The sequence below is a fragment of the Saccostrea cucullata genome, unplaced genomic scaffold (assembly GCF_032062105.1).
Source record: "Saccostrea cucullata isolate Sc308-1 unplaced genomic scaffold, CSIRO_AGI_Scuc_v1 ctg2383, whole genome shotgun sequence".
NCBI classification, from domain to species: Eukaryota; Metazoa; Mollusca; class Bivalvia; order Ostreida; family Ostreidae; genus Saccostrea; species Saccostrea cuccullata.
This window is the reverse complement of record NW_026940585.1, coordinates 1-18,663: the sequence shown is the minus strand read 5'-3', so window position 1 is coordinate 18,663 and position 18,663 is coordinate 1. Positions and strand designations below refer to the sequence as shown.

Here is an 18,663-nt window from a genome sequence, read left to right as displayed (position 1 = left end):
GCATTGAGGCACTTTTCTCCCCCACTTTCACACCGAAATGGGGGTATTAATTTGGATCTGTATGTCATTCTGTCGGGATGTAGTACTTTCATTCCAGACTGTATCTTTTTCAATAAGCCTTTGAGCTTTTACAATGCATTTTACACAGAACTCCCTATGGTCTAAAGACTTATTGGATTTGAGGTCAAAGGTCATTTATTCTGTCTCTGTAACACTATCATTTCCAGGCAATATTGTAAAAAGCCTCTGAGATTTTGCAATGAAATTTCATATCACAACTTTACATGTAATGACCTAATTAAGGACCCTATTTGATTTTGAGGCCAAAGGTCAAGGTCAACATGCATTAATTGTAAAATGACATTTTTCAGATGATAATTTATTTTCTTTGAGCTTTTTTTTTTTACCACTTAATAATCACACCTTTCTATGATATACACTATAAGGAATACTTCCTATAATTTTGAAGTCCAAAGGTTATCAGTATACATACATTTTGTTTATGTGTTAAATTTTCTTTTCCAAGCAATGCCATGAAATTTTTAGATTAAAAAGTCAGGATAAGAATTAAAATCATCCATTATCCGTTGAAATAACTTTAAAGTATTAATTATTCAGAATTCTGAATTTAAACAAAAGTTGAAAATAGAATTCACAAAAAATGATTATTTAAAAAAAATGATTATGCATTAAACTTTAAAAGTATGCAAAAAATAAAAGTAGATCCCAGTATAAGTTTCCAATGGAATATTTCATTGCAAATCTGTTCCACGGAGGAGTAGGGAAAAAAAAATCCGGAATATTCTTGACCTTTTCTGTTTGGTTTCAGCAAATATAGCATGGAAGATCACGTGATGATAACAAAATGGCAGCACAAATAACGTCGGGTCCCAATCAAGGGAATGTCAGAAAACCCGACCTATTCAGCAAGCTAGAGGGTTTTAATGATGATGTCAACATGGCAGTGTTTATCCCCCGGGAGGATGGGGTCATTACTGTCAGTGACGATAAGTAAGTGGGCGTTTTTAAGTTCCGGAAGTTCTTAGTTCCAACAACGAAGTACCAAAGTTCGACGCCTCCTTCTTCAGCATCCGAAGAAAGAAAAGTAGAATAATCGCCTCGTTTTTGAAATTTTGAATGCATTATGAATAAGATGTTTTGAAGGGCGTGTTTTAATTTATCATGGAAATCAATATTGATGAAAGCGGAAAATTGATCAGCTGATTTATCTAAATACTTCTAATGACTCATTGTCATACACATGTAACCAACTAACTTTAGTAAGATTTGTACGAACAAAAGAAATCCAGTCTTTTTTTTAAAAAAAGCATGTCTAGGTTTCTTTTTTGACAGACTAGTTAATTCAATTTAAAAAGTGTTCTTTGGCATGATTTGTATGGAATTTTTTTCATCAAATAATAAGTTCATTCCCTGATAACTTATAATTTTGCACAAAGGATCATTAGGTCTATTTATTTATAAGAACAATCATGAACATCACAGTATTTAAGTAAAAATATTGTCCAGTTTTAGTTGTTAAATTTTCATACATTTAAATTTAATTTAAAGAGAAAAAGACGAAGGTTAAATCACTCTAATGCATGAAAATAGTTTAAAGAAATCAACAAATAATTTATTCCTAAACTAAATGAACATTTTATCTGCTTCCGTTTGTTGTTAAAATGTCAATGTGATCAATTTTTCCCTCCAAATTTAGCAAATTTTCAACATGCAGTTTATATCTTTCTATGCACATTTGGATGTATTGTAGCAGTTTATATCTTAATGATATAAACTAATACATGTGCTGACATATATTTTATTTCTTTTAAAGAACTTTAAGAGTTTGGTTAAAGCGAGACACAGGCCAGTATTGGCCAAGTATATGCCATACATTGCCGTGTAAGTATGTGATTGTCTTTTGATCTGCATTTAGTATCTGAATGTTAAGTATACATGTAGGAATAATCCCTGTTGAGATTCTGCTGGGCTAGATATTTGGACTTTTTTTACTCTATGTGATCTTCAATAGCCGCAATAGACTTGGTTCAGAATCACATAGGGTAAAAACAGACTATAGGAACTCTTTTATTTGACGAGGTAAACAATTTCATCATGGGAGCCATATTTCGAACTAGATTTCAGTGAATATTTTTATTTTGAGATTTACATGCCTAAACGGTAAGCTATGTAGAAATTATAGTGACAGAGAGTCAAATAAACAACTAAATGACTTAACTGAAGTGAACGGCAGTGTGGTCTAGGTGAATAATTCTTGCTATAGTCGACCGAAGTTGAGACTTAATCTCAAGACATGAATTATGAGTGACTGTCCAGGGATTCTGAGATGGCGTCAGTCCAAATCTAGCCCAGCAGAATCTCAACAGGGATTAATGTAGAAATTGTTGAGAAATCACAACAAAAAATTATTTTTTCATTTAGAACTCTTTATTTACACTGACATTACTTTCAGCACAAGCTGCATCTTTAGCCTACAACGAGGAAACTAGAAGAACATTTATTGGCTTGGACAATGGAACAATATCCGTAAGTTAATATAGTTTTCTAGTGTTTAATCTAGCTGGTTGTAAATCTATTTTGCAAAGTAATTTGTATGGCACGCCAAAGTCACAAAAATGAGATAAACCTAGTTTCACATTTGATAAACTAGGTTTATCGACTGTAAACTATAGTTTACAAACCATACACTATAGTTAACGATTCGTTAAGTATAGTTTTCATCTGTTAAACTATATTTAATGGTTGTTAACTATAGTTTACGAATGATAATCTAAGTTTATCTGTCTGTAAGAAGCGTTAACGATAGATTTTGTTGATAAACATAGATTCACGTTTAACACAATCCAAAAATAAAAGGGAAAATCAAAATTCCCTTTTTTTCACCCAAGGTTTACAATCTGAAGTCATTTTGGTCTTAAAATCCTTATATGTGTCTCCACAAGTTCCCTTTTTGAAGATTTTTTTAAATTTGAGGATTTGTTATCACCAACCAAACGTTCCTCTTTCTCTACACTTCAGATGCATTTGTTATGACCAGACATTTGAGGAACGTTCCTCTCTCTGACCTTCATATGCATTTGTTATGACCAGACATTTGAGGAACGTTCCTCTCTCTGAACTTCATATGCATTTGTTATGACCAGACATTTGAGGAACGTTCCTCTCTCTAAACTAAGATGAATTTATTATAACCAGACATTTGAGTAACGTTCCTCTCTTACATGTGCACATACAGTGTGTATTTTTAAATACTTTAAGAATCTTAACACATGAGACATTTGAGGAATGTTCCTCTCTCAAATTCACTTGTTTGTGAAGACATCTCATGAATGGTCAAACATCAGGCATTTGAGGAACGTTCCTCGCTCGAATTTAATTATTACTGTAGGCATCTCATGGATTATCAAATATCAAGCATTTGAGGAACGTTCCTTCACAAATGGTTGTCTCATGAATTGTCAAACATTAAGCATTGAGAAACGTTCCTCACTTAAATTTAACATTGTTCACACATGATACTTACATGTATGAGGAACGTTCCTCTCTCAGATTTGTATATGTCTATACCTTAATCATATTAAACCATGCATTTGAAGAACGCTCTTTTCTCAGATTTGTATATGTTGATACCTTATTCATATTAAATCAGGCATTTGCGGAACGTTCCTCTCACAAATGGTTGTATTTCTGTTGATTACTTATACCTCATGAAGCTTGCAACCCGTGCATTCGAGGAACGTTCCTCTGTCTTTTAATGGATATCTGTTGATACATTACAAAGCCCACTTAAAAATAACATTGGAGGAACGTCCCTCTCTAACATTATCATGTGTTTTGTGATATTATATCAGTTTTTATCGTACATGAAGAATTTGGGAAATATTTCTCTCTTTTATATGAAATGCAGTACATATTCATAGAAACATTTTTTATCTGTACACACTCTACAAAATATATATGAAAAATCAGTTTGTCATTTCATAAAGTACTTTTTGAATTAAGGCTTTCTTAAAGCATAATATAAACAAGGTACAGGAACAAACAAATATTTCACTTCGGAACAAGCATGTGCAATGTGCAGTGTTCATGTATCAACACAAAGGGCTTTTTCACTGAATGGCAGTGTGATCACATATTACAATGTCTTGGTTAACAGGTTAATACCCACAGTATTTTTCCTTTCTACCATGAAATTAAACCAAAATTGTTGATGAAGGTCAATCATGTTTCTTTGTCGGTTACATCTTTCCCTCTTAATAGAGACGATTCCAATTCTCTTGGTCTCCAAAGGTTCATAGCATTTTTTCATCAGTCACAGTAAAACAGCCTCAACAAGTTTCTTGGGTGTCATCTTCTGTAGGAAAAATCTCACATTCATTACAGCGGCATGTCGTATTATCAAAGATGTGATTCAGGCAAAGTTAGAATAGTCGAAACAAATTGAATGTGTACATAGTAACAAGTTTTGGTGTCTCATCTAAAAATTAAATAGACTGGAAAAATCGATAAAAAAAATTGCAAAACTTAAATTAGAATTTTGAACTTTAAATTGCCCATGAATTATGAAAGCATTTTCATGCTGTACTAAGAATATAGCAAAATTGACACTTTCTATCTTTCTCATACTATTTTAATGAAATACTGTAAATGTTTTATATTTAGAGTGTACAATATTTGGCGGAAATTGATATTTTAATAAGTTAGCGTAGGTTTGATTTAGCGCATTTTAATGTTCTTTGTTTAAGACATTTAGCGTTGTACTTAAATTAGCGCATGTTTCTTTCCACCAAAAAGAATACACCGCCAAATGTTACACATTTACAGTAATAACTCTGATTTGCAAAGAGCTAAAGCCACGAAGTGCAAAAATATGCCCTGTCACCAAAATGAATAAAATTTTATTCTCTGATAGGTTAGACTTGGCGGGTTATAATATAATTTATTTTTTTATGATATCTTTCCCAGTTTTCTTTTTATAGTCGTTTGAAATTGGTATTGTTTTCAAGTAAAGTCTACATTTTACATGTATAACGTCATGACTTTTGACGTTATTTATACACATGTATATTGTAACGGTATGACGTTATTTAAATGAAGGTAATTATATCTACATTATTCGAAGGATCCGCTAAAATAAACCCTACCTAAGAATTTGGGAAATTTTATCATAGGACTGTTAAGAAGTTTTGAATCATGAGATAAATACATGTAGATAGCTAGTTTTTGCTTTGATAAAAAAAAATGTCTAAATACTGTTATATTGTTGTGATAAATCAAAGGCAACTTTTTAAAATGATACATCAAGAGAAAATAGGGGGAAATTATTTAGGGTGTAAATATTAGCTGTATCCCAATTTTGATTAATCTGCAAAGTCAGGAAAAAATGAATATTAAGTGTTCAATCTTTTTTTTTTTTTTTGGGGGGGGGGGTTGGTTTGAAAATATAGTAAAGGCAACAGAAGGTTGTTTTATTAAGCGGTTGCTACTTGTGTGATCATTCAAAACACATGGGTCGTGCGTAATTAACATTACCATGTGTACATGTACATATACATCTATTTTTTGCCTATCATTCGTAATTGTATGGACAATTTGTTTAAAATTATCCTTCGGACTTCTGTACATATGGAAGGATATAATTTTGCCGACGAACCTTCACACGTTTTTTATCGTCTAGTGTTATCCCTTAAGTAGAAGCTCTAGGGTATTGTACATTGCTATGCATATTGGAAATTCATTCGAGATTCATAATCAAAGACGTTTGACGGCACTTGTTTTGATAAACTGTAAATTAATTACCAAATCTATAACCGCTTTATTTAAACCTCTTTAAACGCCAACAGATGAACAGGCGCGGATCTAGAATATTTTTCCGGTCAAAAAAATATACAACTCGGAAATCTCTTCTCATGCAAAAAAAAGCAAACAAACAAAACAAATCAACAACAAACCCCCAAAATAAACAAAATAAACCCACATAATCTCCTTTCCCATGTTTCGGATTGTTTCCCCCATCGTCTCAAGACACGGTCTGGAGTCCGCATACAGCTGTTTCCTCCATGCAGAATAGGAGAGTATGGGCGTTTTGGTCGTGGTTTGCGACGATGATTGTGTTTTCCTATACATATAAAACCATGACTTTTTATACAAACTCAACACAGATTCCAGGGTTTCAGAGTCATCTAGGGGGGGGGGGATCCAAGGTCACTTTTACTTAGTTTAGTATAGGTATTTAAAATTCTGCAAATCCCAGTCTCTTCATTTAGATCCGCGCATGGATGAATACCGGGTATACAGACAAAGGAGGTAACGTTTATTATTTACCAATTCAACCAATTCCTATCAAATTTAAATCGCTATCATCTCGGGGATAAAGAGAAAAAATGTGAAAATTACACATCCTAAATACCAAGCTAGCATATTTTAAAATTATGATCTTTGGAAGCAACGAAATTACATGCACGAGATAATTCTGATATTCTGGGACACCCCATGTATGAAATAACTGCTTCCATTTTATATAATGTTTGATATATACCCCTTTTGAGCGGAAATTGGAATATATGTAAGTCCGTTCAAGTGTCGATCAAGGCCAGTTATATGTTCAAGGAATCACTGTCTAGTTTTGAGAGTATGCCAGGGCATCAACAATGGTGGGAAACATGGGATATTTTGCATAACGGGCGAAGCCCGTTATGCTCAAATTATGCCATGTTTCCCACTATTGTTGATGTCCCTAGAATACTCTCAAAACTAGACAGTGATTCCTTATATTTCCATTTCATTGTGAAATAAAATTGTAGATTTAAACTTTAAAAAATGTAAACATAGACTTAAATCACACGAGGACTCCCATGCCAATTTCAATAGTCCTCGCCCACTGACGTCAAACACAAAGACAGCCGCACGAGATTTACATGCATATTTGGCCTCCCTAGCGTCAGACACAGAGACAGATGCGCACGAGATTTGCATGCGTATTAGGCCTCAATTAGCTCCTGACCTATCGACCTGCCTAATTTACATTCCGGCAGAATTGTCAAGAAATAAACTCCGTCAACTTTCAAATAGTTATCACAGAGAAAAAAAATAGAAATGGAAATATTATGCAGTTAAAGATCTATGTTATATTTTTTAACAATTCATAAAGATCACCCCCGCTGTTGTGTTATGGAAAGCTTTCGACCATGCAACAATTACAAAATCAAGATGTTGCTGATCAGCTGGGGATATTTTAACAATTAAAGAATAAATTACCCTTCCTGTTGATCATAATATCATATGCAAGTATTTATGAATGGAAACGCCCCCCCCCCCCCCCACATCCCACCCCCATCCCTCGAAACACTATCGAATAGATTGATTTCACTTCGTCAGTTTTTCACTTGTAATAATTGATTTTTTTCGATTGTGTATGTAGTTATAATTTCTCTAGATTTGCCCTTGCATTTACCTCCAACTAACTAACGACCTATAGCATAGATAACTTGGAAAATTTGGAAAACCTACAGGTAAATATTTAAAGCACATTGCAAAGGGGGCGTTGCGCAAATATTTTATTAATACTGAATTCTAAGACACACCAATACGCTGACATATTTCTGTATTTTATATTTTTACCACATGGAATTATAATTGTTTGAAATATATATTGATGAAAATATCAGTATACAGTATACATAGGTACCTACATCGATATCCTCCGTGCGAAGCTAAGCACAACATCATTAATAAGATTTTTGCTTACGAAGCAGGATGAAAATTTACTTTTCTACACCTGCATAAAATTATTTCATCAGATTTTGTTTAAAAGTAAAATAGATCGATGGCTGATAAACGTATGTTAATTGCGGCTACAAAATGTTACAGTACTGACTCTACCTTTCGTTATTTTATAAGGAACTTGAAATTGACATATACTCATCCAACTTCAAGAGTTTGTTTTGTGGAATTGCAGATAATTTAAATATCTAAATCCTTCAATTTCGTACATAATTTCTGTTTTTTTAATTAATATTTTAGAAGCAATGTAGCACAATATTATTATGCTTGTATTACGAAGGGCCAGATGTGATTATGATATTCCTTGTTTATACAGGTACGTGGATCCAGAGGGGGGGGGGGGGTTCCATTCTTTGAATTTGCTAAAGAGTCCCAAATTTCTGTTGTGATCATGTAGTAACATATGTAGAAATTCCATGGTGAAAACAAAATTGGATTTACGGGTTCGGAGATTTTGGATTAATTCTCTTTGTCAAAAACTTTCAGATGCTAAGTTAATTCATATTCTTTTTCCTAGTCTGATGACTGTCCCACTTTTAAAACGATACTACATCCCTGGATCTTTTTATCTTTCTGTAAGCGTACGTAATAACAACTCTATTCCTCTTCAATCCCCCTTCTGAAAAAAAAATCTAGATCCGAGTCTGCTTCACTTATTATAAATATTTACAAGCTAGTTATCTAGTATTCATGTAAAGCAGCATTAAGATTTGTCTTTAGAACAACAGTTACTTAGTATCCTATAGTTAAATTATTTAAAACGAAGATAGTGTACAGCTTTAAAACAAAAACAGGCGATTGAAAGGGGGGTGAAATTGGAGATAATAGAAATAGACCTCTTTAATAATTTAATGATATCGAGTAAAGTCTAAGTGATTCATCTTGAAAAAAAAAATAATTATTTGAAAGAGCATCATCTAAAATAATTACAGTCTTTATGACGTCACAATGACGTATATGTATTACTTTTAACGTCATGTTCAAAGACTGACAAAGAGAAATGTAACATATGTTTTTTTGAGTTTTGAATTCATATAATACAAATCGAAGATCATGCCTCTCCACAAATATCATTTCAAACGAACTACTGACTATTTTTTAAAATATATTGTGTGTAATTTTTATACCACTATTGTTACATAAACTAAATATTACGAAATGTTTAACAAAAGTGGTGAATCTTTGAGACATCAAAATTTAAATGTAAAGTTATATTTCATATTGGCCACACGTATGAACAACGATTATATTAAGCGTGTAGATTCGTGTCAGCAATAGTTATACATATGGTAAGTATGAAAGTTGTTCTTGACTGTGGCCACACTTAATTTTGGGAAAATCTGTCGAAAAATGGGCATTTTTGAACGTTTTTATGAAACCGTCGCATCTTCAAACCATCGCACGTGCCTAACAGCGCAGTATTTAATGAAATGAGTTACGCAAGGAAAAGAAGTATGTTGTCCTCTAATAATTAACGTATAATACCGGCCATGAATAGAAACTCGATTTTTGTGAAAAACACAGGGCCAAATATGATTGTTCGTGGCTTTACCTCTTTTGTCTGAGAAAAAAAATTCTCCTTTATATCTTGCAATGTAAATTATAATAATATATAGGTCTTAAGCCCCATACTCCTCCAGTGAACATTTTATATACATGTATGATAATATAAGTCATCAAATTTTTAAAAGTTTAATTTATTTCTCCTTTTCCATAGTACATGCAGCTGTCAAATAATATTTCATGGGTTTTATTAATGTATTCTTTAATTTACAAGAACCTATTTTCATTCTGAATCTCAATTTGTATATATAGTAGTACTACTGTGTATTTCTTTAAACCGAAGAATTGATTCTATAATAGGGATTTGTCTAGTAACCCTAATTCCTGCATCATTATTTACTTTAAAGATAAAGACTTTGAGACCTTGATGTCTTCCTGCCCCCAGTTCACAGTGTAATTGTTATTAATCACTGCCAATCATACATGCTCATGGAACACTAGCTATAGGCGATCAGCTCTGGCAACTATCTGTCCCCTGTGACTTCATGGACAGTAAAGATCAGTGCTGATGCTATGATGACTTGATCGTGTTACAGATAAACATGTCTCTGCAGTCAGAAGATTGAAGCAATTTACATTGTAGAACAGAACTCAAACAGTGAGAGAATTTAGATCTTGTTAGAGTTTTAAATTTTACTCCCTTAAAATTTGGATAGTTTCAATATATTTAAAAAACAAAAAATGTAATGAATTTATATACACTGTAAAACTTCACTAATTATTCTGGTTCGGGAAAAACAAATCTCAGGCTAAAATCTGGTTTGTACATATTAAATGCAAAGAAACATTCCACATAATTATTTTGTAAAAAAAAAAATAAATAAATAAAAATAAACTAGAGCCGAGCTCGTTGCAAAGCAACGAGTAGGTCTTCCGTCCGGTTTTGACCAGAAGTGCCGGAAGTGCCGTGAACAAAAGAAAGCAATGAGCTAAGTAGTCTCTAGTGACTTTATAATTTCAATTTTCCATTAAAACCTTCAAAATAAGCTATTTTTGGCTACTTCCGGTTTGACCGGAAGTGACGTCGACGGACGGAAAGTTAAGATTTAAGCTTCCAGTAACATATGTTGCCCATAAACCTGTCAAGAACAGCAAAAATATGCAATTTTTGACTACTTCCGGTTTGACCGGAAGTGACGTCGTCGGACGTATTTTGACGACTTCATTAGATAAAGCTTGAAAATTTGAACAACTTTGCTTCTTTGACGTATTACAAATTCTCAATACTTTTTGAGATATTAAGGAAAAACTTTTGGCCCCTTTTGGCCCTTTATTATAGGGGCCAGCCCCTTATCGTTGATATCTTTCGAAAGATCATGACATTCTCTACAACTTTTGTTCTCTATGTCCTTACAAATTGTTAACATGTAAAAAGATATTGCAGAAAAGGTGTTAAAAATTTCTGAGTCCCTGGTAGAACTTTTTTCGAGCCATAGCGAGCGCCGACGTGCGGCGCTTCCGGAAAAAGAGAATGGTGTGTGACAAAAGAGCACACCTTGCTCTATCATCGCTGAAAATCTTATGTTTCTTTTTTAAGGCATTTTCGAAAAAAATGATGGACAATGAGACCCCCTGAAAATCACTAAATCGCGGAAATCTCAAAACCGGAAGTGACGTCATCAAAACAAAAAAATTACTTTCAGCTTTGTTTGATGTTCTATCAGTCCTGAAAGTTTCATGAAAATCTATCCAGCCGTTTTCGAGAAATCGCGTGCACAAAATCGGTAAGAAAAAAAAAACAATAATAATAATAACTAGATATCATTGAGATGGTGGCCATCTCAAAGGGCCCCGCGTTCAACAATGAACATGAAAATGTAAGGTCGTTTACAAGGGATTATTTTGAAGAGGAACATTTGTGTTATACAGTAAAAGTCATTTAGTACGACTTCATGGATACTGCAAATTTACTAATATTTATCGAAGTTATCTTGTATCCCGAGTTATATAAATTTACTGGAATTAAAGGCAAAGAATTATGCACCAAACAAAGATTTTAAACAGAAAGGGTAATTCTGACCATGACCTAGAAACTTCGACCAAGGTCACTGCACATCCATTGACCAGTGGATCTCTATGAGTGACGTAATAGCCAGATTGGGCCAACAAGAGAGAAGATATACTCCAGACTAGGATTTTTCATATAATTCTGCTATGACCTTGACCTTTAACCTAGAAACCTGGTTCAAGGTCACTGCACGCCGTTTACCCAAAGACACTCTCTGAGTGAAGTATGAGGCAGTTTGGGCCAAGGAGAGAGAAGATATGCTCCGGACAAGGATTTTTCATAAAATTCTGCTATGACCTTGACTCTTTAACCTAGAAACCTGGTTCAAGGTCATAGCACACCGGTTACCCAAAGGCACTCTGTGGGTGAAGTATGAGCCAGATTGGGCCAAGGAGAGAGAAGATATGCTCCGGACAAGGATTTTTCATATAATTCTGCTATGACCTTGACCCTTACCCTAGAAACCTGGTTAATGGTCACTGCACACTGGTTACCCAAAGGCACTCTGTGGGTGAAGTATGAGCCAGATTGGGCCAAGGAGAGAGAAGATATGCTCCGGACAAGGATTTTTCATATAATTCAGATATGACCTTGACCTTTGACTTAGAAACCTGGTTCAAGGTCACTGCACACCGGTTACCCAAAGGCACTCTGTGGGTGAAGTATGAGCCAGATTGGGCCAAGGAGAGAGAAGATATGCTCCGGACAAGGATTTTTCATATAATTCAGATATGACCTTAACCTTTGACCTAGAAACCTGGTTCAAGGTCACTGCACACTGGTTACTCAAAGGCACTCTGTGGGTGAAGTATGAGCCAGATTGGGCCAAGGAGAGAGAAGATATGCTCCGGACAAGGATTTTTCATATAATTCAGATATGACCTTGACCTTTGACCTAGAAACCTGGTTCAAGGTCACTGCACACCGGTTACCCAAAGGCACTCTGTGGGTGAAGTATGAGCCAGATTGGGCCAAGGAGAGAGAAGATATGCTCCAGACTAGGATTTTTCATATAATTCAGTTATGACCTTGACCTTTAACCTAGAAATCTGGTTCAAGGTCACTGCACACTGGTTACCTAAAGGCACTCTGTGGGTGAAGTATGAGCCAGATTGGGCCAAGGAGAGAGAAGAATGCCCCGGACAAGTTATCTCGGACGGACGGACGGACAGCCGGACGGACGGACGGACGGACGGACAGACTGATCACTATAGGGCGCCCGCCAAGCGGGGCCCTAATAAAAATAGTGGAAAAGAAACCTAAGAATAACAAGAAGGTCTTCCGCTGAAGACGGAAGACCTTAATAATAATGTGAAAACAGCATCTCCTGCACTTAATTGTCAGATCTTAAGGAAGCAGGAATAAGAATCCATATTTCCAAAAAAACCTTAAAAAATGTTTTATTGATTTAGAATATTTTATTAATTTATTAGCACATGTATTAAAAGAAATGTTGTACTGAGTAATAGTGATACAATTGTTTGTTTTATTGATTGGCATTTGCTCATCCCCCTTCCCCCTTTTCAATGTTAGATACTTTGATAATGAAACTATCTTTGATTTAATTGTTAATTTCAGAAACATGCACTCTGAATTTCACAGATTTCCTATATCTTGGATTGCAGTGTGGGTCATTTGGGATTAAATAATTTAGCCAGCTGCAGCAAGGTCAAAAGTCTATGTTATCTCATCTTCGCTAGCCAAGGGTTTCTGATACTCTTCTCTCATGAGGATAGTATCATATCAGAAACCCTTGGCTAGAGAAGATGATGTTATCTGTAAAACTTGAGGTCAATTTATATAACCCTGGTCTTAGCAGCTTTCATTATGTAGATATAATTTAAGAAGATTTTCTTCAACTCTTTGAAATTACATTCACTAACACTGGAACACTGAGTTTTAGGAATAAGAATTTCATTGGTGTACATATCAGGCATGTGTTATAAAAATAAAACTCTCTAATGAAACTGAATAGTGCATTTTTTCTCAGCTTTAACCTAATAAATAAATAATAACAAAATTACGGTTATATGCATAAAATGATGGAAGTATCAACTAGTGAAACTGTAACTCGTATTTTTAGTAATACTATTTTTCTTTTATCAGGGACAGGACACTGAGTACACATTTAGACATGATCTGCCGATCGACCATGCATTTAACATGTATAACTAATATACAATTTTTTTTAGATCTGAATTATAAATACTTATTTATAATTAAATAATACATATACTTGAGTTATTGTTAAAGTATTTAACTAATCCTTAACAATAGGTATATGTATGAATATAAACAAGATACCACCTTTGGATTTTTTTTTCTAAGAATAAAATATATTTTTCACTGGGATAGTGATGAAGGACAACTAAAAGAAACTTCATATTCACTCTATTTTGGACTGCATTCCACTTTGATTAATATTAAAAATCTGTTAAAACAATTAATGCAATACATAAAATGTGAGTTTGTATTTAATTATTTTTTTTCTAGAAAAGATTAATATATAGAATGACAAAAAAACCCTTTAAGATAAAGGTTTTATTATAAATGTTTCTTTAAATGGTACTTAAGCATTGATCATAATCCTTGCAGTTGACAACACAACAAAATATGCCTAGAAATTTTATAAAAATAGAAAAAAAAATCCCGGTGAATTGTTTCAAAAAAGTGTTTAAATCTTTTATAGATAGTTTTTTTAAAATTTTATTCTTGTTATTCTAACCGCAGCATATAGTTTAAAAGGATACAATATTGATGATATTAATTTATTGAATTTGTGTCTTTTTTTTCCATAATATTTAAAGATAACCAATTTATAGTAAAATTTTTAACATGTTTTTATAGCAGGGTATGATATTAGACAAGGTCACTATATTGCTAGCAAAGAAAAACACATGATTTCAATATATTAAGTACATGTACTCCTGTTCATACACACAAGTGATAGAGCTAACGATATCTTGAGAAAGAATATTTGACCAGTGACCACTTAGTGAAGCCGATGAAGCGATAATTGTCTCAGTGTTTAAGATTTCAGCATTGGCTATACATAAACAAACTATACGGCTCTGTTTCATCTAAACACATTAATTCTTTGACACACTAGATTATTCCTTTGAGCCTCGTTAATTGTGTTCTGCTCTACTCTAAAACCATCAAAATTAACAGTCCTGAGTATCTAGTGAAGCACGGATGATTTTTTGATTGAACTAGGTGAAACACAGCTATTGTTCTCTTTATCAGATCAATTAATGTTTGATTTAAAAAAAGGCAAAAAAGACACTGACTTGTCATATAAAATGTACCAGGTCTGTCCAAAACTTTAATTCAAAATAGAGTGTACGTCTCTTATCAATACTGTATAGTTAATACATGGACATGTTAAATCATGCCAGTTTACAAATTAAAAAATATACCCGGTAATACAAATTAAAAACACTACATAAATATGTATATTTTGCATATTTTTAGAAAGTATATAGGATAATTTCAGTGGCAAGGGGGGGGGGGGTTATTTTTAAAGAGGCAACTTCTCAATCAAAGTTTCCTGTGTTAGGAAGCCAAAAAAATTAGTATGGGCATGGACTCCACGCATCCCCACTCCCTCTCCCCCCCCCAAAATAAATTAATTGAGATAAGTAAATGATGAATGATAAAAAAAATAACAAAATACAGTAAAACACGATTTTTGCCAACACACTTATGTTGAATTGAGTTACAGCGAAGTGCTTTTATTCCGTGACTTAATTTTGTATTTTTATCTTCATAACGAATTTCGCTCATAATAATGCAAAATCATCCGTCGATCCCTGGCACTGCTTTTAAACATGTTTAACTTGTATTCAACATAATTAATCTTTTTCCTGCCATGTACAGCATTTGATAACATATATTATATAGGAATTCATAGAATTTCTAATTTTCCCAACTAATAATGAAAATTATGACTACTTACTTGATTTGTTTAGGACACTTTAATCATTTCTCTGAAATGTTGTTGCAAGTGGTGTCATGAGGGTATTCATTTTCTTTTACATTGAAATCCAGGGCATATCATTTTATCTAAAATTAAAGTAAATTTCTCATTTTAAATTTCTGGTATTTGGAAGTGTCTGACAGCTAAAAGTTCAGCACTGAGCAGGATTGATCAAATCTGACTAAGTTATTGAAAAAATATTTTAATTTAGTTTTTATGCAAACAATGCATACAAAGAATTTTCATAAATTGATATTATTTGCATATATACCTGGATAAATCCTTAACTGTGAAGAACTGCAACATCCTGTTTTATTCAACACTCTTTCAATGTGATGAGCATCTTCTGAATTGAAATCGTGAATATTTTGGTAGGGTTGAGAGATGGATGTGTCCAAGACTGATAACACACCCAAGATTATCAGTTTGCAGTGTTTTGATTGACATTTCTTCAGTTAGTGGCACCACATGTTTCCATTCAAATGTGTATGGAAGGGTCGCAGTTGCACATGTGAACAGTTATCATCTAAATTCAACTGTCGTTTGAAGGGGAATTCGAAATTGGAGAAATTAGACATTGATATATATCTGTGTGTTATACTGTGATAAAGTTATATAATTAGTTTTGGTCTAAAACTTGAGGTGCGTGATGAAGCAAGTAGAGACACATGCATGATTTTCAAATGTCAATGGATGTTCAACTTATAGAGAATTTACTGGTCAATGCACTGACTTTTCATAAATAAATATTGGATGAACTATACTAAAAAAGCTAAGGGTAAGAATACTTTTCCTGAAAGATTTTTTTCATTTAATAAATATCATAAAATTTCAATTGTTAAAGAAAATTGGCATTGTTTAAGTGTAAGAAAGCATCGCATTATACAACAGTTTTATATCATAATGGTAAATGCAGGGGTCCAAGGGAATGGTATAACTTTTTTGATCAATTCCTTGTTGTAGATTTATGTCTCTTGCACGATTCAAACAGCTAGTTGCCTTTTTTTCTCATTTAAAATAAAAATAAACATTTACTCTTTATTCAGCAGATATACACTCCTATATCCAGAGAAGTAACCTAATGAACTCAAAATAAAATGTGATCATGTATACTCCTAAAGGAGTGGTACCAACGAGTTTAGTGTCTGTAATAATTAGAGGCTTTTCACAAAATTGAGTGAAAAATGATTTCCTAAAATAATAATTGTCAAGAATGACACGTACTTGATCTTGTGATTGAGTTATGACCCCCAAATCAAAAGTGGTCATATATTTCTTAGGAGGACTACAGATCTAGTGCATTAAATTATTTTTCAAACATTAGAATCTCAAGTTACTTAAATATTGAGTAAACAATACTTTTCTATTTCTAGATCAGTTTGAGCCTTGTGCTTTTCACCTTGTAACCCAAAATCAGTAGGGTCTTTTTTCCTTAGGGAGTACCAGTATACTAAGTTTGATGTCTGTAAAGCAAAGGGTTCCCCAAATTTTAAGCAGACATTATTTTTCTGTGTCAGAATAGTCTCAACCTTGAAATTTGACTTTATGAAATCAACAGGATTATCTACTCTTTTACGTTAGGGAGTACCTGGGTGTACAGCTTTCTTCAAATCCATTTCTCCTCTGATTCATGTATAAAGTTATATGATAACATTTGAAATCAGAAGAGGGGTATTCGACATGAATCCATTGTCAACAGTTGGAAGAGAAATGTTCCTCCAGTCCAATGTCAAATTTTGAAATGGGGAGAGGAACGCTCAGTGTATTAAGATTCATGGTTGTAGTGTTTTTGATAGGAATTGGTAGAGGAACGTTCCTCAAATGTACTGTTTATATAAATGTAGTATGTATTATCAGTTGAAGTTGACTGATGAATGTTTGTCATATTGTGTGTTAAAACTTGTAAATACAGTGTCAAGTTGAAAGAGGAACATTCCTCCAGCTGTGTATATAGTATCAATATTTGAAATTGGATGAGGAACGTTCCTCAAATATGTTGTGTTTAGACTAGTAAATCCAGTGTCAATAGTTTGAAGAGGAACGTTCCTCCATTGTATATGGTGTATATAGTATCAATATTTGAAATTGGAAGAGGACCGTTCCTATAATGCCTAATATTTGAAAATTCATGAGATGCCTACGGTAATAAGTAGATTTGAGAGAGGAACGTACCTCATCTCTCTGGTCATACCAAATGCACCAGAAGTTCAGAGAGAGGAACGTTCCTCAAATCTCTGCTCATAACAAATACACCAGAAGTTCAGAGAGAGGAACGTTCCTCAAATCTCTGGTCATAACAAATGCATCTGAAGTTCAGAGAGAGGAACGTTCCTCAAATCTCTGGTCATAACAAATGCATATGAAGTTCAGAGAGAGGAACGTTCCTCAAATCTCTGCTCATAACAAATGCACCATAAGTTCAGAGAGAGGAACGTTCCTCAAATGTCTGGTCATAACAAATGCATCTGAAGTTCAGAGAGAGGAACGTTCCTCAAATGTCTGGTCATAACAAATACACCAGAAGTTTAGAGAGAGGAATGTTCCTCAAATCTCTGGTCATAACAAATGCATCTGAAGTTCAGAGAGAGGAACGTTCCTCAAATCTCTGTTCATAACAAATGCATCTGAAGTGTAGAAAGAGGAACGTTCCTCAAAAGTCTAGTCATAACAAATGCATGTGAAGTGTAGAAAGAGGAACGTTCCTCAAATTATTAAAAAATCTTCAAAAAGGGAACTTGTGGAGACACATATAAGGATTTTAAGACCAAAATGACTTCAGATTGTAAACCTTGGGTGAAAAAAAGGGAATTTTGATTTTCCCTTTTATTTTTGGATTGTGTTGTTTGTAAACTATAGTTTACAATCGTAAACTATAGTTAAGAGTTGTTAATCATAGTTTCACAAATATTTATCAGATCGTTAACTATAGTTAACGGTTTGTAAACTATAGTTTACAAATTGTGAAACTGTATTTATCAGATAATCTATGTTTTGCAATCGCAAATGATTGTTTTCGGTGTTAAGTATAGTTTACGGTTGTGAAACATAGATTATCGCGTTAACTATGGTTTACAGATGTAAAATATAGATTAACGTTGTTAACTATAGTTTATAGTCCGTAAACTATAGTTTACAACCGATAAACCTAGTTTATCGACTGTGAAACTATGTTTAGCTCATTTTTGTGAATTTGGCGTGCCATAAATTTGATGTCAGTCAGTGTTGTTTATTTTCTAGGAATTTAACCTCACGGAGGATTTTAACAGAATGTCTCAAACAAGGGATTACCTAGGTAAGTGTCAAGCTAATT

The 18,663-nt window shown here is 33.5% G+C and overlaps 1 protein-coding gene across 1 annotated transcript; it reads left to right on the top strand.

The window, feature by feature from the left end:
* Positions 1–825: 825 nt before the first annotated feature.
* On the top strand, positions 826–18,645 carry LOC134255652 (WD repeat and FYVE domain-containing protein 2-like; the record flags this gene model as incomplete). The annotated part of the gene is made up of 4 exons (XM_062738175.1): positions 826–1,011; positions 1,835–1,902; positions 2,474–2,547; positions 18,591–18,645. Coding segments are annotated over exons 1-4 (343 nt in total), but the record flags the coding sequence as incomplete, so codon positions are not given.
* Positions 18,646–18,663: the final 18 nt, after the last annotated feature.